Source organism: Aedes albopictus, chromosome 2, assembly GCF_035046485.1.
Source record: "Aedes albopictus strain Foshan chromosome 2, AalbF5, whole genome shotgun sequence".
Classification (NCBI taxonomy): Eukaryota; Metazoa; Arthropoda; class Insecta; order Diptera; family Culicidae; genus Aedes; species Aedes albopictus.
In genome coordinates, this window is record NC_085137.1 from 411,448,645 (window position 1) to 411,471,828 (window position 23,184).

General features: G+C 42.0%; 2 protein-coding genes across 4 annotated transcripts in view; one reads left to right on the forward strand and one right to left on the reverse strand.

Annotated features, from left to right (window-relative positions):
- Positions 1-1,103, forward strand: part of LOC115254212 (uncharacterized) — a 165,056-nt gene extending 163,953 nt beyond the window's left edge. Inside the window, exon 5 of the mRNA XM_029876658.2 lies at positions 966-1,103. Coding sequence (XP_029732518.2) covers position 966 — 1 coding nt within the window. The 3' untranslated portion in view covers positions 967-1,103. The remainder of the gene's footprint in view (positions 1-965) is intronic.
- The window catches only part of LOC109426855 (F-box/LRR-repeat protein 6), a 74,271-nt gene continuing 51,807 nt past the window's right edge, over positions 721-23,184 (reverse strand). For all 3 annotated transcript variants that reach the window (XM_029876656.2, XM_029876654.2, XM_029876652.2), the window contains exons 9-10: positions 1,850-1,984; positions 721-1,775 (exon numbers count right to left, since the gene is read on the reverse strand). In XM_029876656.2, the coding sequence (XP_029732516.1) occupies positions 1,571-1,775; positions 1,850-1,984 (340 nt within the window). In that variant the 3' untranslated portion in view covers positions 721-1,570. The remainder of the gene's footprint in view (positions 1,776-1,849; positions 1,985-23,184) is intronic.

Genomic DNA, 23,184 nt, shown 5'->3' on the forward strand with positions numbered 1-23,184 from the left:
TGACAAGAATAGTCGATTAGCATTTGATTGTGTACAAAACTGATATTGATCATCCTGCCCCACCTAGGGTGCTCATTATGCCCCACCCCAAAAACGCAACTCGCGATTTTATACGTTTTTAAAAACATAACATTTTACAACATTTATAATTTTATTCGGAATTTCAACGATTAGCTTTTGTCAGTTAAGGTTCAAATGAGGATTGAACGTTGAAATTAAACATTGGTTGCACTTAATTTACTGGATTTGGTGACAAAATGCTTAAGCTGCTCATTATGCCCCGCCTACCCCTACGCGTATTTCGACTACCACTTGTAATCTTCCTCAGTGTCAGTTATCCATCAGTTAGTGGATAACTGACACTGAGGAAGATTTCAAGTGGTAGTCGAAATACGCGTATCTGACAAAGGATAAGCAAAAGCAAAAGGGCGGAATTAAAAGGTACGAAACTGATAACACTCATTCAAAGAGGGTGTTCTGCTTAGAGGGTTCGAAATGGGTACAAAGTGAAGAAGTAACTGTAGAAAAACAAATTATATTTTTTTATTTACGTAGCTGGATCATCGGAAGAAAAGTCGAAAACGGGTATTAACTCAATTTTGCCCAAAATACAGATGGGACAGACTTACGATTCACGGCAGTTCAGAATGGTGGAAATTTGATAGGTTGGCTGAGGTCTTCAAAACATTGGACTCTAAATTTAAAGAAAATGCATCAATATTCATTACGGTAAATTAACTTATGCCATTTATTTCATATATTAATCCACACACCTATTTCGAACCGGGCTCGGTTCTAATCTGCTGAGAACAATTGGACTTAAACCATTCGATAACAAATCTCATTTTATTTAACCGCTGCTGCTGCTCTGAAATCGAACTCGTTTTTGCTTTATCTAGGTGTACAGTTAAATGTGTTTGTTGATGCAAGTTTTTTTTTCTGTTTCTTTCATTTATCTTTTGTAGAGAGCACAGGTTCTGGAGGCCCCAAGCCGCAATCGATCCACGGTGCAATCAATACTAATGGCTTTTTGACGACAGTTAAAAACAAAAAATATTACACAGACTATCCCAGCCGGGATATAAGCTACCAAAGTTGACGAAATATAAAGTAAAGTTAGACGGTTTTTCGTTTTTCTTCAGGAATACCAAACAGTACATAAAACTGCAGATTAAATAAATATACAACACAAATCAACTGGAAGCCTAAAGTGGGCTGTTCAACAGGCAAACTATATCTGTACGTAGTTTCTAAAGTATTTTAATGCTACACTTAAAAGAAGATCTCGTTCCGCGCAGATCCACTGCGGGATTGCGTTTCCACACATGCGCACATACAAAGTAAAAATATCACAAACGGGTCTTTTCATAATACACCCACGCACACGCACGCGCCCGAATCGTACAATAATCTCACGGGAATTTCCCTCTGCCTACGTAAGGACAATCAGGACTCGATCGCACTTTTTTTAGTAGGGTGGTCTCCGCAGAAAAGAAAACGACGAGCTTGGGGCAGGTCACAAACTGTACAAATGAAACACTGACTCTCTCACAATGATCGAGAGGGCTCTCTACTGTGGTTGCTTGGGTTGCTTCAAGGTTACGCCGAGGTTCTCCCGCAGTTCGGCGATTTCCTGGGGGCCTTGCAGTAGCCGCTTGACGCCCCGTGGAAGACCCCGACAGGAGGACAGGTTGATCGAGTTGATGTGCGGACAGCAGGTGAGGACCTCCTTGACGGCTTCCAACGAAACGGACGAACCACATAGGTTGAGGTGGCTGAGGTTTAGGTTTGATGAAGAATGGTTAGATTATGTCATTTAGGGAGACTTGTGAAGATGTGAAATACTTACTTCAGAGGTGATTCCGGACCTTTGTCGGCCAGTGCTTTGAGGGCATCATCCAACGGTTTGGTGGCGTTGGCCCATGCAAGATCGAACTCAATAAGACTATGAGCCCACTTGGAGGCAATCAGCTCCAGACCAGACCTGTAATTAGAAGATTTTTACATTAATACACAATGTTGATGCATAATTAGTAAAAAATACAATTGAATTTTAACTGGCAGTGCACAGTGGGAAAAAATAGGTATAAAACGCGAATAAATTCAATATCTCTGCTCGGAGTGGAAGGATTCGACTGAATTTTTGTCACAAACAGTAAAAGTCTATAATTTCAGATAAGGAGGGTGTTATTCGCCGCACGATGCTGGAAATCAGTGTATTGAGCTCGTTTTACCTGCTCTCTCTTTCTCACACCTTTTTAGGAAAATCTTCATCTATACTCGTATTTGTGTTAAAACTTCCATAGTATCGGGAATTTAACATAGGGCTTGTCCTATTCTTATGGATTGCGTTCTACTTCGGGATAAGATGCAAGTAAAATTTTAAAGAAATAGGAGATGTCTGGGTTATTTGAAGATATTTAAATTTTTAAGGCCGTGCGGTGACCCGAACCAGCTCCATTCGATATTACGGAAGTTTTGACACAAACACGAATCAAAGAAATAATTTATTTTGTACGCCAAAAAGGTGAAAAAAGGGAGAGTGGGGTAAAACGGGCCCTGTCCGTGTAGTTGCTGGCGTAGTATAGCACTACGGACCCCCTGTTCCGGGGGTAAAAGCCCACCAAACAGGGAACCCCAATCCAAGGTGTCAGGCGGCCCGTGCTGAGGGATGAATGGTTGAGGGGGTTTAAAACATGCTCGATCTTTTACGGAGCCCATAACGTGGGTCGATCTCCCTTTTTGGTTGCGTTACCGAGTATGATCTACCAAACTGAATCCTGGTGACATCCAGCTTGTTAAGCTAGGGTAATGCGTTTTGGTAATAAGGATTCATGGTACAAAGCCCTTGTTACTAGTGACAGTTTCTAAAATTGCATTTATTTTCCCTTACGGATAGTTAAAGCGCAGACAGACGTTCTAGCTCGAACAAATTTATTCAAATTTTCTACGTAAATTTTCACTAGCGACACCTAGGCAACCGATTGCCACAGTGCAGTAGCGTTCAGTTGACAGTTTGAGAAACCACGTGCTTCCAGCCGGTTACTTACCACCCAATTGGGTTTTTAAATTAAGAATAATGTAATGATTTTTTGATTTTATACGAAAGAGCACCTTTTTCTGAGTTACTATGATTTTTTTCAGATTTTTAGAACTTCATTTTGGTACCTAAAATCAATTTCAAAGAGATTTTTTGAAATCACCTTTTGACAGCTGGGCAACTGTTTGACAGCACCACCCAGTACAAAATGCGACGAGGGGTGATTCGACAAATCGCTCCCATACAAACTTTAAACTGATTTTTAAATAGGTTCCCGGGCACTAAAATCCATGAAAATTTGGATTTCGGCTCAGTTTGACATGCAGATTCAGAATATGCAAATATCTCAGCACCGCTAAAGAAGCCAATTCACCACCCACCGAAAAATGAAATCAAAACAAACACTGTCAAAATCATTCCTACATTTGCGTCACATTCACAAAGATTTCCCAATGCGAGTGAAGTTCATCCAAATGCAGTTTTATTCAAGCAAATCTATGTAAAATAAAAGTAATGGGCCTTTTCATTTGACGTCTAAAATCAGCTGATTGTTCGGGCGTTTGACAGTTCTTCTATGAAGATGACACGTTCTTGTTAGCAGCTGTTGTTCAAGCTTTGTAAACAAATGCATGCACGGATCTGTCACATGAAAAGGCCTATAATGTGTAAAATATTTTACAAGAGCCCTGCGCTAATTTGTGCAAAAGATTTTAGACATTAAATAAAAGTCATTTACTCTGCACAAATTATGTGGAAACATTATTAGCGTGCAACACGTGCGGTCTTTTCCCGCCATCCGGCTGGAAGACGACCGTGGTGACAGTTGTTGGTCGCAACGCACATGTGAGGCAGCGATTGAATATGAACGTCGCTAACGCCATCTGGTCGCTGATTGCCACTTGGCAATTTGTGGCGGCCATGTTTTTTACACAATCTGCTGAGTCAAACTTGAACGTCTGTCTGCGGTTAAAGACTCGGTTTGTCCTCGCCGAGACTACACTTGATGTAAAGTGCCCCACACAATGCATACGTTTGCGTGTGCGTGACAGTAGTTTGACACATTTCCCATGGGAAAACTGTCAAAAAAACGCAAACCTCGACGGAACGGACGCTATGTGTTCCAGGCTTAAGGGAAACAAACATGCTTTGCGTATCTAATTGCGTAATAACCTACTAAGGACTGATAAGTACTGGTGATACAAGGACTCACGTGAATTCTTATTACCGAACACATTCTCTTTTTTGACAGCGTTTTGCAACTAGCCTAAAGGCCCGGGTTTTTCAATGTTGTCCTGAGACTAAATTAGAAGTAAGACATGGATGAATCCAGAGTTCCGATGCATGGACAAATATCAGTTCTACCGTTTTGTTTTTCTCAGAAATAGAATCGATTATGTGTGATTGAGGGCGCACTTTCGCTTTTGATTTATATCCCTGTGAAAACGGTACTTTTTCATCACATTCGATTTCTCGAACCCTTAAAGAAAACAAAACAAGATCTGTACAGAAATCGATGCTCCATTGCTTCTCAATGACAATGGAGTAGTACGACATGCACTAAATACTAAGGATGCGGGTATTGCCACAAAAGATCTAAATACTGGTCGCAGTGGCTCATCCGAACAAAAAAAAAAAACGGGCCCGCTTCAATGATTTCCAGCATCGTGCGGCGAATGACACCCTACTAAGCTAAAACTGTAGAGATTTTTGCAGTTTGTGTCAAAAAATATTTCGTATCCATCCACTCCGAGCAGAGATATTAATTTTATTCGCGTTTTATACCTATTTTTTCTCATTGTGCAGTGCCTCGTGCTCATATGTTTGAAAAAAAAATATGACGTGCATGACTGAGATAATTTCTGCATCTCTACAACTGTCACGGAAAGTAGATTTTGATAAAGGACGAAATTTGTTTTTCGTTTCAACCTAAACATAAAAGATGTTGAAACTAAACACGGCGAGCATCTCAAATAATTTTCAGGTTAATTCCTGGGAAATTTATTCATAGGAAAAGAGTATTTTGGTGTGGGATTAAGGTGTTGGTACAGACTTGACAATATCAATGCTATTCAGATGCAAAATAATTTTAAGGTGAAATGGGAGAGCGTCCAGGTGCATTTTTGACTCGCATTTTTGAGAGCACCGATCTCGTCATCCACAAAACGCCCGAAAACGAAAATGCTACTCAATGTTTATCACGAGTGAGCAAGGCTACAGTCACTATATACACAGTCTGGCGGACTGTCACTTTCGACCGGAGCCAATCGAGCATGACGTCACGGTGTAGCATTTATCGGTGTGGACACTATGACGTCATGCTCGATTGGCTCCGGTCGAAAGTGACAGTCCGCCAGACTGTGTATATAGTGACTGTAAGCAAGGCTACTCATTGCTTTTTCAGCTCTGTTTGTTGTTTAGATGACGAGATCCGTGCTTTCGGTATTTGCAAGGCAGCCATTGTGACGGCCATCTTTGGATTCGCTCATATATGTCCTTAAGGCTCAATAGTGAATCGCATACCTTCCAAAACCAAAAAAAAACTAATCCACAAAATGCCAAGCAAGTCATAGATAGGAAAAGCGCCCGATTGTTTATTTTGTCAATTATAACAAACGGAAACTTCTACCCTCTCCGACTCACCCGCACCAGTCACCATACATATTAAATGCTAGACATGACCCCATATGTAAAAGCTTTGCTGATGTGACTTTCCTATTAGGCAACCAACTTGGAATCATATTTTCCCGGTACATAAATGACTTAGACAAATGTTCGATATACTAGGCAGCAGCATGATCAGTATAACAATTACAGATGACTTGAAGATCTGATTTTTACAGAATTGTTTGCCATTGATTATACATTCAGCTATTCCAATCATAATTGCAAAGCACATCGACTACATGCCTGAAATCAAAGCTTCCTGGAAGATATAATCCAAGCCCAGGGAATTTCAGGATAATTTGTTTATACGAAGAAAAAACTTAGTTGTTGAACAACATAACAAGTATCTCGAGAATTTGAGCCGACATATTACACATTTAATATTTGTTGAGTGTTTACCTTGATCAGAAAACATGGAATAATCTCACCAATTACTATTTGTCTTACTGTCTGTCTAAGAACAAAACCCATATGCGGTATCCAAGTAGCAATAAATGCTGTGAGTTTAGTGTATTGGGCATGGTACAAGGACACTAGGTTGATTAAGGCGATTATAGAACAAAACCACACTACGAATTTTCAAAAGCACAATTCTGAAGAACCAAACATCGAATCGCGCTTAAAAGTTGATCGATTGGTCACCTGCTAGTGGTAACCCATCGATCAAGTTTTCAGGGCGACCCGTCAGTTGGTCCTTTAGATTTGTACTTTTGAAAATTGGTGGGGCTCCATTCTACTTCCTAATAATGTCGACAGCTATTAGGGGTACTCACTTAACAGATTAAATTGCTGCGTAAGCCATGATTTTCTGCTTATTTGAAATGTTTCATGATTTTTCTAATGAAATAATCAAAGATTGCCTTGGTGATCACGACGTTTAATCAGTTTAATCAGTTTACGCTGTTAAGTGAATCCCCCTAATGGAAGCTAAATATTGATCTGAAGTACTTTATTGTCGAAGTACGTTATTGCCGTCGCGGTTGAAATCCGAAGTTTCTTCACACCCGACAACGTCGGACGTAGTGCGCTGGACATCTGACCTGGCCCTCTATCCAGCTCACTGTGCCCGACGTGTCGCATGTCAAAAATTCCGATATTCAACTGCATGAAAAATATTCTAAACTAGCTGTACCCGGCAAACTTTGTCTTGCCTACTGCGTTTTTTGACGTTTCAAGTCCCTAGCCAAGCGCCCAAGTCCCCGTTCAAAATGTATGAAAACCCGATTTTCAAAAACTCTCAATTTTCCCATGTTTTAGGCCTCATAAACCTTCCTTGGGTGAAAACTAACAGAACAAAACTTAGACGACCCAAATCGGACCACCCGTTCGCAAGTTATGCGCGGTCCCACGTATGCCACTGCATTTTTATATATATAGATGTAAAGCGGTTATATACATATTTCGATGTTGAATTGTCCATATTGATAATGATAATGATTCCTAGAAAAATAATTTTGGAAATTTATTTGGTTGTTTCATTTTCAGATTCCTCCGGCTATTCTTTTGTAATTAGCAATTCCTTCGTAAAATACGTTTATTTTTAATTCCTTCAGCAATTCCAACTGAAATTTTCTGAATTTCCAAAGCAATTGTATACGAATTATCCAATGGAATGACCGAAGGAATTCATAAATAAATCCCAAAGAATATTGCAAATTGTTCCAAAAATATTTGCCTTGGAAATTCGGCTCTGAAATTTTCGAAAAATAAATTTGAAAGTAATTACCGAAAGATATCCCAACTAACATTTTCAGCGCTATAAGCTACAGTCATTTGCTTTCTGTTGTGTAACCATCGCATTGAAGCAGTCAACGCTGAATAAAAGAGAAGCTAATCAAATATAAACCATAACCTAATACACGGCTGCAAAACAAGCACCATACAGCAACCAAACTCGGTTTCCAAAAAGCAATCACTTGTCACTGGGGCTGCCCTTATGCAATCTATTCCAACCCCGGGAGATTTCCCGGAAGATGTGAAAACTTGAACAAATCGAATAGGAGTCCTTACTAACAAAACAGCTGCTGTTATACAGTACAATTCGTAATACTGACAAATCCACAAACTAACAGCGCTTTAAAGGCGTTAGGCGATAGGCGTTAGGCGATATAATTACAGCTAGACGTTGTAATAAAGAAACTGTTGGTATACCAACACAACTTGTCGGATGTAAACATTATTGTCAATACATACTTTAAGCGGAATATTTAGCTACTACACAAATACTTTATAGCTATCTCTGCGGTAAGATTACTTTGATTGCTTTTATTGTACTTTAACCCAACTCCGGAAGATTTGCCGGAAGATGTGCAAATCGAATAAAAGTTCCAGTCAATATAACAGCTGCTTTTATACAGTACGGTGTATAATGTTGCCGAATACACAATACAGCAGCACTTCGTAGCTGTTTATAGAACACTTTTTCAGCTAGAAGCTGTGAGGAAGAACCTGCTGGTGCAACCACACAGCTTGTCCAATGTAAACATTATTACGTTTGACGTTTCACATGCTTTTGCAGTAAGTTGAAGTTGGGTAAGGTTTCTTGTGGCACCATTATTAAGCCTTGTCTGGAGTAAAACAAAACTGGCTATTTTCTATGCTATTTATACAGGGTGTTAGGTTCCTGAGTGCAAACTTTTTAAAGGGTGATAGAGGACCATAAATGGTGAAAAAAATTGTTCTACGCATATGGTCAAATCTCAACCGTTACGTAGTTATTGAACTTCCCATGTTTTTAACTATTATTGGCTTAACTGGCTATAACTTGAAAATGGTCAAACTTATCGCAGTTTTTTGACCCTTATTCGAAAGTTTATTGAATTTTCTATCAAATGGCATCTTTGAACCGATTGGTTTAGTTAAATAACTAAGTTTTCTAGAGCAAAATAGCTAAAAATAGTGTGTTTTAATTTGTTTATGTCAATTATCTTTGAAAAATGCGTAATAATTCAAAATTCTTTCTTAGACAAAGCTGTGACCCCTGTTCCACTCTACAATTCGTTCTTTGACATCAAACTTCTATCTCTTATCGTTTTCTTGCAATTTCGATTTAAACATCACATTTCAGATAATAAATTTGCAACTATCATGGTAAGCACTTTTTTGCGCACTGTGCCGCACATTTGAATCAAAATTATCGTTAACCAACGATTAACGCTGTTTCGTTAATTCGTTAACGTTAATTGTAGCGATCAACGAATCTTTCGTTGATTTTTCAGGCGCGTTGATCAACGAGTCAAGTACAAGACACTGAAGACGACCTTACAGTTGAGGTCGAAATACGTATCTGTCAAAGAATGCAAATTCTTAGTGGAATTCAAAGGAACAGTACTTAACGCGATTTTCTTTTTACTTCTCAAGCTTTAAAACTAGCTAATATTGGACAAAAGATGTTGAATTATCATCATTTTTAGTTCCATTCTAAATTGGCTTAATAGGATTTGTCAAATAATGCATCCATCTGGACCAAAACCACAACTCCCGTGTTCCATTAGCTAACCCAACGTTATATGTGGCAACTCTTTAAACGATATATTGGAACCTTGCCTAGTGCGCGAAGAATTATTAGTCCACTAATATGGGTGCCATTTCATAGGTGACGAATTATTTTGTGGAATTATTAGTTTAGTCGTTCAAGAAGCATATAAAGGGGCCATTAGACTGTTTGTCATCATGACAAATATTTGCCATTGAAGTCCGACATTTATCCAAGGTTGCTATGATTCAGGCTGCGTTGGTCATTTGTTGGGCTTGTTTGGCAAAATATTTGTCACGTCTAACGGGACCTTAAGACATCATATCTCATGAGACAATTTGAGTGATAATGAAAAAGTCCTTCCCATGGGGGGGAAATGACGGCTTTCGCCAAGCTTCGCCAGGTTTTCAATCTCTTTTCAACCAAAGGTGAATTTGATCGTTAAGGTCTAATTTTGCAAGAAAGCTGAAGAATGGCTACTGTAGAAAAATCAGACCTTGACGATTGAATTCACATCTTGAATAAAAAAAAGCTTATACAAAGTAGTTACTTCCCAAGGCCCGATAACTGATTAATAAAGTTTTTGTATGGAGGAGGCCGTTCAGGTGGAGACAAATTTCATTTCTTGAATTTTTGCCTTTCGTTCAATTCTCAGCATTTCTCAGACCCAGATCTCTGAATATTTTCTTCTGTCTTAAACACTGTAAGATCTTAAACACCGCAACCTTTTTTGTAATTCAAAAATGTTCGTAATTCAAAACCATTTTCTTGATTGGCGATTTGTTTTTTGAGCAAGACCAAATCTACTCTTGTGCAGAACTGGTAAGGAAACACCGAAAACATCTCCTCACGACACTGACGTTTGACTTATACATGCCTGCTGTGATCGACATTAAATTACGCCTACACGTGGTTTCTGGTTAAGGAGAAACCAAGGGAGAAACTTCAGAGAATACAAACATGGCTGCCACAATGGTCGACTTGGTCCCCTACTCACGTTTTCAAGAGCACCAATCTTGAACATTCATAAACAAATGCTCTCGATTTGGAAAAGCTGCCTCTTTTTGCAAGTGAGCAAAGCCGGGATAAGCAAGTGCGGCTTGTTTCGATGCTTCTTTCGCCAGATTTGTGCCTCTAAAGTTTGTATGCAAAATTGCAATGGGATTTCTTGATGTTTCACCTTAAGTGTCGACAATGCAATGATTGTCCGTGAAAGAATGGTACTGTAGCTTGTACGCTACCAGTAAGTACACGCCGTAGTCTGAGCGCTGCCGTCATACTGAGCTTTTAATACCAAAAAACACATCTCCCAATCATCTGTTCGATTAAACAGACGGTTGGTTCAAAATCTTCGGAAACCCAAAGGTTGATTGCAAACTTTAAGAAAGCATCTGTCCTAGAAACAATTTCTTGAACCTCGGATTTAAAAAAAAAATGTCTTCTGATTCCTTTCCATTAGCGTAACGTCCCTACTGGGACAAAGCATGCTTCTCAGCTAAGTATTCTATGAGCACATCCATAGTTATTAAGTTAGAACTTTCTCATGCTCGTTTTGCATCCGTATATCCATATCGTGTGGCAGTAGGGTGGGGCTAATTTTAAAAAATGTCTCCGGGATATGATTTCCCATGTGGAAAGTGATCCACTAGTCGAAATAAGTGAGCTGTACAAAAATGAGCGATTTCGGTTGACATTTAGGGGTGGCGCAAAGGGTTTAAGTAAAATTTTTACTAGAACAAACCTCAAAAAAAAAATTTCAAAATTAATTTTCAAACATAACATTTCTAGACTAAATCGGTGATTTTAGAACCCAATTGGGCCAAATTTGTGCTCAAAATTGCGATATCTCCAATGGTTTCCAAGAAATTTGAAACAAAAATGTCATATTTTGGTATCTAACCCAAAAAATACCAAAATACGACATATTTTTTCTAATATCTCAGAAACCAGTACAGATATCGCAATTTTGAGCACAAATTTGGCCCAATTGGATTATAAAATCACCGATTTAGTCTAGAAATGTTATGTTTGAAAATTAATTTTGAAATTTTTTTTGGAGGTTTGTTCTAGTAAAAATTTTACTTAAACCCTTTGCGCCACCCCTAAATGTCAACCGAAATCGCTCATTTTTGTACAGCTCACTTATTTCGACTAGTGGATCACTTTCCACATGGGAAATCATATCCCGGAGACATTTTTTAAAATTAGCCCCACCCTAGTGTGGCAGGGACGAAGATTTTGTTACGAACAATTCCTTCGCTGACCGAGAGTCGAACCCGTCACTTTAAGCATGACCTTTTTGAATACCCACGCGTTTATCGCTTTGGCTACATGAGCCCCTGAAAAAATATACAGCAATGTAAATGGGACGGTAATCAACGATTAGATTATTATGTTTCCAGTTCAAAACCGAATTAGCGACATTTTTTCTTTGACTTCCGCTGCTTTTGCCTTGCGTTAACCCTCTAATACCCAAATTTTTGATTTTGATCTAAATATCATTTTTCGTCATCTAAAATCGATTTAAACATGTTTTGGAAGATGATTCTTTTTAATTCTCGATTTCGTGAATTTCAGTTTATGATTTTTCTAATTTTTATTTTTGAACATCCCCACACTTTTTTATTTTTCCTGGAAGCCAATTTGGGGAACGGATTTTTTTAGATGAAAACATTTTGAAATTTTATGATTGTTGTTGAAATATTATTATTCTAATTTTTTTCACGGAAAATTTAATTTTCCGGGTAATTTTAAGGAAAATAATTTTAGAGTGTATTCGATTCCCTTAAACTATTATACAAGGATAGAATGACTTGGGAAAAATGTAAAATATGTTAATTGTAGCGATTCAATACAAAATAAACAATGACTTCTAAAAGGTGACTAAAACATCAATTTTTCTATGATTTTAAAAAAATGTAAATACGCTTTAAAATACACCAAAAAACATTTTGAGATATACAGAACAGTCCTAAATATCAGCCAAAAATATAAAAAATTTGATTTTCCACGAAACAAAAATTACAAAAATGCTCAAACTATACCCCGTCTAAAGGCGGGATCGGGTATTAGAGGCCCGAATAGAAAAATACTATTCATGGTATCTTGCATATCATACAATGCTTATTGAACGAATAATAATCTTTCAAGGAATAATAGCTTTATGATTAAATGATTAGAGCACCAAAACATCGACTATTCATAATTTTTCAACTATCATAGAGCTTACGATAATGATACATTGAATAATGCATGAACAATTTTATTATTAAATCCGTAGCACACAATTACGATACCCTGCGTCGCTAGCTATATGCGGCGCCACAATTTGAAACGTTCTAACACAATCAGTAATACTACGGGAATATGCAGTGTCAACTTGTCGAAAATCAAGTTGCACGACAGTGTTGCGGTGCGTCTTGGGTGCTTCAACATATACAATCCTTCACTTTGGTTGCATTTGCATGTACTACGACCTAGATTACGACCGACCACCCCGTCGCCCATCAGATGAACTCAAAAACAGGAGCCCCGTTTCTGTTGCTGGTTTTCCGCCGAATAGAAATATGGCTTAGAAACTTACCTTCTACTACTAGCTATGGGAACGATGACAAAGTGGGTGTTGGTCCCGAATTTGGTTCTTTGATCCTTCGAAAATGTTTTCAGAATATTCGGACATCTCCTTCACTTTCATAATATTGTTGACTCTGAGTCGCCCGCGAACACTGAGCATCTTTGGTCTACTACGTAAGCACCGCGCGAGAAACTACGGAGCAGCATCGGAAACTTCACACAGTTCGAATCCCGAACATACAAAACAAATTGAATAAAAAAAAACACCACACCACAGCTGACAACTTTGACAGAAAGCGGCGAGTGTCCGCAGGGGTGTGTACTTTTTCCATGTCGATAAAACAGAATTGATGAAATATTTCTCTTTTATTTTTATTGTTCACTGTATCATATAGTTGATGATAAACTGATTATAAAGTCTATGATATCTCGAAATTTTTGTTCGAGAAAAAAGGCGTTTTTGAATGGTAACGATACTTAACAACCCATTCAGTCTATCATTGAAACGTCGAAAATGATAACTGTAATCATTAATATGATTCGTGGTATCATTGGTTTATAATCCAGTTTATCATTACATGAATAATACGAAAATTATACCATGTATAATAGTCGTATGATACCGTTTTATTCGGGGGGTTAAACACAATGTCGGAAGTGGGGCGCTGTATAGAGCACCAGGTGTACAATACAGCGCCCCACTTCCGACATTGTGTTTAACGCAAGGCAAAAGCAGCGGAAGTCGAAGAAAAAATGTCGCTAATTCGTTTGAACTGGAAATATAATAACGGGTTGCGTGACGTTGATTCAACGCAACCCGTTAACGTTAACGTTGATTGTCAAAAAAAATCAACGCAACGCCTTTGATGTTTATTTGGATGAAAATTAACTTTTTTTTGTGTGTATTAACGAGATTTTTAACCCTAGGCTAGTTCATCTCGGGACCCACGCTTTACTTCCCTTCCGAAGGAAGAACCCACATTTTGTGAGTATGTCGGGAGTGGGATTCGATCCCAGGTCCTCGGCGTGATAGTCTTGAAAATTAACGTTAACGGCGTTAATCGTTGATTAACGTCAACAACCCTGATGGGCAAGGGATGTGATGATTACAATCGCTTGCCCACATCAGGCCGTTGAATCCTCTGCACTGAACGAAAACCCCATCCCGAAATCGACTGATTTGTCCGACCATCCAGTCCAAATTATCAAAATCGTGTCTTCGAATGACGAATCAGTCATACGGCAATCATCCTAAAAAGCGGATGACGACCATCTTATTCGCGTATGAGTCGACGCACGCTATGTGAATGATTATTAGTTGCAGAGCGAATGCAACACAGATGCACCAAATTTATTCATCGATAGCGTAACAAGTTCCTTGTTCGTTATACCCGCGGCATTGGCGAATTGCATTGCATCGATCGCACGTCACAAGTACTGTTCCAGCTGTCGGAGAGAGCACACGCAGGAGCTGATTCGCTAGTGATTGACAGAGCAGCAGAAGATGGAAACCGATTCGCAGGACGCGGATGGTTTCTCCGGCGCGAAACACCCCCCGAAGAGGAAGAAGACGCAGCCGGTCGACGTCGTCCACGACGACAAATTGCACCAGCAGCTGCTGGGAAATAATCAGTTCGTCGCGTTGACGGACCCAACTCAAGCCGCCAGTGGAGCATCCAACCCGGTCGTGTCGACGCCGGGATGTGCCACGGCAAAGAAGCAACCGCCTTTGGTGGTGAAAAACGTCAGTTTCAGCACGTTGGCTGGAAAAATGGAGGGCTGCAGCGTTGTACCGACGTACAAACTCACCCGTTTCGGCACCAAAATTAATTGCACCACTGCCGAAGACGTCAACAAGGTGCAAAAGCATCTGCAAAAGTGTGGGTTTGAGTACTACACGTACGACAAACCGGACGATCGCCCATACCGGGTGATGTTGCGAGGTCTTCCGCTGGTGGACCCCCAAACCGTCCTGGCTCGCCTCCAGGAGGAATATGGCATTGTCGCTAAAGCAGCCCACGTCATCCGGCGCAAGGAGGAGTGCGACGAATCATTCTACCTCCTGCACTTCCCAAAAGGTTACACCAACCTTAAGAAGTTGCGTGAGGTGAAACACGTCGGACAGGTCATGGTGCGATGGGAATCGTACCGAAACAAGCGGGTGGACGTGACACAGTGCCTCAACTGTCTGTATCACGGCCACGGCACGAGGAATTGCCACCTCAAAAGTCGTTGCAACAACTGCGGCGAGGCCCACGGCACAGAAACATGCCCGGCGAAGGAAGTCCCTGCAAAACGATGCGCCAACTGTGGGGGTGCTCATCCGGCCACAGATCGTGGCTGCCCGAAGAGAGCCGAATATTTGCAAATCCGGCAGAAAGCGACGACGGCGAACCAACCTGGTCGAAAGGCCAAACAAGCCCCCCCAGCCCCAGCCCAAACCGTAACAAATTTTCCCCCGTTACAGAATAGCTCGGCCCCCGCCGAGGCACAGAAATTTGCGGGCCCCTCGTTCGCCAACATCACCGGGACAAACCAACGCCGAATCGATCCTCGCATCCGAGCCGGCATAGCAACAAACACACCACCGGCAGACCCACCGTCCGGTGAAAACACGGAGACACTCTACAGCTCAGCCGAGCTGTGGAACATCTTCACCGAATTCCGTGGGCGTCTGCAACAATGCAGAACGAAGGCGGACCAGGTGAATGTGCTTGGCTACATGGTTTGCAAGTATGGGGTCAACTGAGCCCCACGCCATCCGTATTGCCAACTGGAATGCTCGCTCTATCAGAGCGAAAAGGATCGAGTTGGGCAACTTCCTTGCCCAGCATAAGATAGACGTTGGAGTGATTACTGAGACCCGGCTCAACCCACAGACAAATTACTCGCTCCCCTCCCACTCCATGGTCCGGCTAGATCGGCCCAACTCGAGCGGCGGCGGCGTCGCCGTTGTCATCAAACACGGCATCCGCTACGAAATTCTACCGCATCCGAAAACCAGCGTCATCGAAGCGATCGGCGTAAAAATCCATGCGACCCGTGGAAGTATTACGTTGTTTGCCGTCTACGCCCCTCGGCAGTGCGTGATCAGCAACGGCACGTCAAGGCTTTTCACAGAAGACCTGGACAAACTCACCGACAACAGGGCCGGCTTCGTGGTGGCTGGCGATCTAAACGCTCGCCATACCCTGTGGCGGAATCATACCGTAAACAAGAACGGAGAACTGCTGGCAGACCACCTCGGCAAAGGTAACTATAACATCCACTATCCCGACGAACCGACCTTTCTCTCCCCAGCTGGAAGAGCATCCACACTAGACGTGTTCTTATCCGATATACCGCTGTCGAAACCAACAACCCACCACGATTTGAGTTCCGATCACTACCCGGTGGTATGCGAACTCGAGCTCAACCCAGCTCAGACCCCGCCAGCGATGAGACGGGATTATCACCATGTCAACTGGGTGGCCTTTAGCCGACTGGTGGACAGCCATATCCCTGAAGAGCCAGATCTCAGCTCCATCGAAGCCATCGAAAACCACCTGGCGGTGTTCGAAGAAGCAGTCCACACCGCAGAAAACGCCTGCATCCGTTGGGTGCCGGTGCGAAGGCAATTTGCGGCAATCGACCCCGAAACCAGGCGGATCATCCAGCGAAGAAACACCGTCCGACGGCAGTTCCAAAGAACTGGCTGTTTGACGAAGAAACAAGAACTCTCCGGACTCAACAGATTGATCGGTGAGCGAATGGCATCGATCAGGAACCAGCAGTTCTCGAACAGCATTCAGCAAATGGGCGACCACACGAGGCCGTTCTGGAAGGTGGCGAAGATACTCAAGAAGCGGCCACAAGCAGTACCACCATTGAAAGACGGTGCAGGAAGCATTCTGGTATCCCCCCCCCCCGGAAAAAGCAAACGCGATCGCCGCCAAGCTCGTCGAAGCACACAATCTTGGTGCCACCATGGTAAGCCCACACGAAGCAGCAGTGCAGCAATCCATGAACCGGCTGGATCAAGTCGTCGACGCTCCGTTCGCCGGTCAGGTGACTGAAGAGGAGGTCCGATTGGCAGTGAAGCGCGGGAAAAACATGAAAGCCCCCGGTACAGATGGTATCTTCAACCTAGTGCTGAAGAAGCTCTCCGCCAAAGCATACCGCTTCCTGGCGGCGGTCTTCAACAGATGCTTCCAGTTGGCATACTTCCCGGCTAGGTGGAAGGTAGGGAAAGTCATCCCTATTCCGAAACCTGGGAAGGATCCAACAGCCCCAACAAGCTACAGACCAATCACGCTGCTGTCGGCAGTGAGCAAACTGTTCGAGCGGCTAATCCTCCAACGATTGATGGCACACATTGACGAGCATCAGGTTATCGCACCGGAGCAATTTGGTTTCCGCAAGGGACATTCCACCGTCCACCAGCTGGTGCGAGTGGAAAATACGATACATCGGAACAAGGCACTATCGAACAACACGGCCATTGTTCTATTGGACGTCGAGAAGGCCTTCGATAATGTGTGGCACGACGGACTGGTCCACAAGCTGATGAAAGCGAACTTCCCCAGTTACCTGGTGAAAATGGTAAGGAGCTATCTCTCGAACCGATCTTTCCAAGTACATCTTTCAGGTGCCACTTCGGAAACCCAAGACGTCGCAGCAGGTGTCCCGCAAGGTAGTCTTCTGGGCCGTATCTTGTACAACGTGTACACGTCCGATGTTCCACAACTCCCCGCCGGTTGCACCCTCGCGCTGTATGCCGACGACAGCGGAATCATGGCCAACGGACGAAAGCCGAACGACTACCGTTCGAGACTGCAACGAGGGGTCACGGCGTACGTATCGTACCTCGCGGCCTGGAAGATCAAGGTGAACGAGTCGAAGAGCCAGGCCATCCGCATCCTCTTCCGGCATCGGCCCTCACCAAAACTGCTCCCACCTCCCGGTTGTTTCATTCGGGTGAACGGCTGCGCTGTCGAATGGTCCAAGGAAGTCGACTACCTCGGCATTACATTCGACGACAACCGGACGTATCGTTCCCACACCGACAAGCTCAAGAACAGGTGCAACGGTCTACTGAAGGCGTTGTACCCACTGATCTGCCGGCGGTCCCGGCTGTCGCGAACCAACAAGCTGGCCACCTTCAAAATGATCATCGCTCCGATGGTAAACTACGCCATGCCGGTGTGGGGGACGTGCGCCGAAACGCACAAGAGGAAACTCCAAGTGGTGCAGAACCGACTGCTCCGGATGATTCTGGATGCCCCGTTCGACACGCGGATAAGCGATTTGCACCGTGCAGCAGGGTGCAAGACGGTCAACGACCGCATTGAAGATGCCATCGACGGTTTCATAGCGAGCGCCGCAGTCTCGGAACACCCGCTCATCCGAGCGTTGGTCTCTTAGGTTATCAAATTGTTGTTTGAGTAGTAGTAGTATGTAAGTAGGTTATCAAATTAAAATAACACCGATACCCATATTGTATCAACACAAACCAACACTCTAAGGAAACACACACAAACAAACATCATTGATGCTACACAAAGAGAAGAAAGGATGAAAAATGTAAAATTAAATCACTTAAACAAAACAACTATGTAAAACACACAAATATAGAAATAAAATTGAATTTAATTAAAAAAAAAAAATTGCATTGCATCCAATCGCTCAATCATCGTTCAACAGTACTGTTCCAGCTGTCGGAGAGAGCACACGCAGGAGCTGATTCGCTTGTGATTGACAGAGCAGCAGAAGATGGAAACCGATTCGCAGGACGCGGATGGTTTCTCCGGCGCGAAACACCCCCCGAAGAGGAAGAAGACGCAGCCGGTCGACGTCGTCCACGACGACAAATTGCACCAGCAGCTGCTGGGAAATAATCAGTTCGTCGCGTTGACGGACCCAACTCAAGCCACCAGTGGAGCATCCAACCCGGTCGTGTCGACGCCGGGATGTGCCACGGCAAAGAAGCAACCGCCTTTGGTGGTGAAAAACGTCAGTTTCAGCACGTTGGCTGAAAAAATGGAGGGCTGCAGCGTTGTACCGACGTACAAACTCACCCGTTTCGGCACCAAAATTAATTGCACCACTGCCGAAGACGTCAACAAGGTGCAAAAGCACCTGCAAAAGTGTGGGTTTGAGTACTACACGTACGACAAACCAGACTGTGGAGCTTGGAATTGTTGAGGACAAGCGGGTGCCCCCAGGAAGTACTTGTGTTTATCTTTGACGTTCACCAAGTGATGACGCGACGACCGTTTGCACGCCTACTAGATTGCTTGATGGGCATTTGGCAGACCATGTGCTATCAGCGTTCATTGGAAGGCTAGTCGAACAACAATGCTTATTCAATACCACACATCTTCCCTCTTCTCAGGAATTATTTTAATTTTTTTTTCGTTCATTTTTAAGATCAGCCTTCCACAGTTGTTCATGTTTTGATGTTGTGACTGTTTTATTTAATTTGTATTAACAGAATTGAGAATCGATGAGCACTGAGCTCTACCGTACACATGTCTGCCATCAGCAAACTTTTACTGAATACACTAAATTCTGTTTTTACGCGATTTTTTGTTCCGCGTAAAAAAAATCGTGTAAAAAAAGTTTTCAAAACTTTTTTTATCGGATCATCATAAAATTTTGACAGGGTATCAAGGATGATAAGAGAGATCTCTGGTAGAAATTTGAGCCTCATCGGAAGTAAATTACGACCAGGAGAGAAGAATCTTTCCAAAAACACATCGCGTAATTTCGAAAAAATCGTGTAAAAAAAATCGTGTAAAATAAAACCGCGTAAAAAAAGATCGCGTAAAAAAAGAATTTAGTGTACCTACGCCCAGTAGTACATAACATAGTACTGTCATTAAACCAGACGTCGCACAACTGAATCACTACACCACCATGCTCGAGATTTTTTTTTTTAATCATGGTGAAAGTTGTGCACAGCCTTCGCATTCCAATCAGCATTCATCACCATAAACTTGCAAAGCTTAGGTACTAAACAAATATTATATTTTACTATCTATGACTATATTTCAAACCAAAATATGTAATCCGAGCCTCACATTTCTTTCCTTAGGCGTATCTTTGCGTGTAATACCGTCTATTTCCTCCGGTCAGATTCTAATGGAACAACAATTATACAACGAACAAAAATGTAGAAGTTTCAACATTGTACCATACGATAGACCAATTCACCATGAGACAAAAGATAAGTTTCCGGACATCCGGACACGCTGTGGACTCTTTTTACTGTCGCCATGAGGCAGAGTTTCTTACAAAAGTAATGGTGCGGTCATCCGGACACGCTGTGGACGTTTTTTTACTGTCGCCATGAGACAGAATTTCTTACAAAAGTAAGAGTGCGGTCATCCGGACGCGCTGTGGACTGTTTTTACTGTCAGTATGAGACAGAGTTTCTTACAAAAGTAAGAGCGCGGTCATACTGTCGCCATGATACAGAGTTTCTTACAAAAGTAATGGTGCGGTCATCCGGACACGCTGTGGACTGTTTTTACTGTCGCCATGAGACAGAGTTTCTTACAAAATTAAGAGTGCGGTTATACTGTCGCTATGAGACAGAGTTTCTTACAAAAGTAATGGTGCGGTCATCCGGACACGCTGTGGACTGTTTTTACTGTCGCCATGAGACAGAATTTCTTACAAAAGTAAGAGTGCGGTCATCCGGACATGCTGTGGACTGTTTTTACTGTCGCCATGAGACAGAATTTCTTACAAAAGTAAGGGTGCGGTCATCCGGACGCGCTGTAGACTATGGACTATTTATACTGTCGCCATGAGACAGAATTTCTTACAAAAGTAAGAGTGCGGTCATCCGGACACGCTGTGGACTGTTTTTACTGTCGCCATGAGGCTGAGTTTCTTACAAAAGTAAGAGTGCGGTCATCCGGACGCGCTGTGGACTATTTTTACTGTCGTCTTGAGACAGTTTCTTACAAAAGTAAGAGTGCGGTCATCCGGACACGCTGTGGACTGTTTTTACTGTCGCCATGAGACAGAATTTCTTACAAAAGTAAGAGTGCGGTCATCCGGACATGCTGTGGACTGTTTTTACTGTCGCCATGAGACAGAATTTCTTACAAAAGTAAGGGTGCGGTCATCCGGACGCGCTGTAGACTATGGACTATTTTTACTGTCGCCATGAGACAGAATTTCTTACAAAAGTAAGAGTGCGGTCATCCGGACACGCTGTGGACTGTTTTTACTGTCGCCATGAGGCTGAGTTTCTTACAAAAGTAAGAGTGCGGTCATCCGGACGCGCTGTGGACTATTTTTACTGTCGTCTTGAGACAGTTTCTTACAAAAGTAAGAGTGCGGTCATCCGGACACGCTGTGGACTCTTTTTACTGTCGCCATGAGACAGAGTTTCTTACAGAAGTAATGGTGCGGTCATCCGGACACGCTGTGGACGTTTTTTTTTCTGTCGCCATGAGACAGAATTTCTTACAAAAGTAAGAGTGCGGTCATCTGGACGCGCTGTGGACTATTTTTACTGTCGCCATGAGACAGAATTTCTTACAAAAGTAAGAATGCGGTCATCCGGACACGCTGTGGACTGTTTTTACTGTCGCCATGAGACAGAATTTCTTACAAAAGTAAGAGTGCGGTCATCCGGACACGCTGTGGACTGTTTTTACTGTAGCCATGAGACAGAATTTCTTACAAAAGTAAGAGTGCGGTCATCCGGACACGCTGTGGACTGTTTTCACTGTCGTAATGAGACAGAGTTTCTAACAAAAGCTCATTTTAAAACTAGTTGTTTTTCTGATTTCACATATACTAAACATGGTCACGAAACTAAGACTGCCATTAACTGTTCAATTATGAAAAAGAGTTGAAAACCCGCTACGCGTCTTACGTAACATTAAATACATCGCGATATACTGATATGCTTAATGTACATTGCAGTTACCTTTACCAAACTACAAACACTTCGACTTCATACCAACTTTCCAACTTCCCGGACATTGTTCAGAAGCAATATAAAACAAATGCATGAGCAAAAACAATCATACTCGTGAACAACTGAAGAGTAGTGCAGTACGAGTAAAACCACACTCAACTGACTTTGAAGAACATGATGTTTCGATGTGTAGGATTTTTTTTCTCGCAATATGGTTTATGGTGAAACCTTTTCCATTTCTGCCTGATTGTTGATCAGATCCTTTGGTGGGTTTTGAAAATCACTTTGACAGCATGAGTAGGAAAGGAGTAGTCAAATAGTCCAAAAATTATCCACATTTCGCTTCAGCTAAAGCTATTTAGTCATACTTAAAAATAGCATACTATCGCAGCTGCTCAAACTCGCTGGCCTTGCAGTAAATATCAAATAAATAAAAAGGGAATCTCCAGAAGTTTGTGACACTTAAACACGTTGCTCTCATAAATAGTTTCTATTTTTTTGTCGTATTCATTCACAGAGTCATGTTTAATTATTGTAAACTTTTATCCTTAAACAAATTTCTGTTATATTCATCTCGACAAGACTACAGATGTAATGTAAGTCGTATTTTTTTTTTTTTTTGTCGTAAATCGTATAACACGCATGTATATACTTACAGAACTGATTCAATTGGTAATCAAACCAAATGTTGTCATAAAAACTCAGAAATGCGTAAGGAAATCACAATACCCGAATGAAACTCTCTTCGCGTAAAACATACATTCAAGACCTTCTCTTAAGAAAAAAAATCGCAAAATCTCAGATTTTGAAATCTTTTGCTTATACTCTCACAAGTGACATTTGTTTGCATCGAAATCATGCATGAGGTGAATGTTGTGCTTGCTCTTTGTCAAGTGTTTTTTTTTGCTACTGTCTTTTGGCACGGCTTAAACCTATGCAGATTCATCTTGTCGGTTTTGATGTTTTTAATTAGAAAAACGTCGGTTTCTTGTTTTTTTATACTACAAAATATTGACGATTATCTCAAACTGTTCGATTTTGCACCGCCGAGTAAAGGTATGAATCATTTTCACGGCGCAGTATCATAACGCGACTGAACGACCGGGACAGTATGGCCTCGGACGTTGTGATCCGGCCCCCATTTTCACACCACAATGCTTGTGAGCGATCTAGCATGATAATCTTTAGCGCATACAGATGTGCAAACTACGCAAAGTTATTTTACACTGATAGGCGTTCTTTGTAGCGAGTTTTGGCAGGATAAACATCGCCAAATTGACCACGCTACAGGACCCAAAAGTGAATGAATCAAGCAAACTTTTTGCAATGATGTAACCGACAATAAAACATTCGTTTAAGGAGATCAATCTCCAGATAATTATCTAAACTCACCACTGCCTAGGCCGTTTGCTCTAGGCATCCGATTTTCCGGAACACTCATTTTCACTCACTTTTTCACACACACGCCAGGAAAACTTAATCGCACTAAAACAAACGAGCACTCTCATCCGG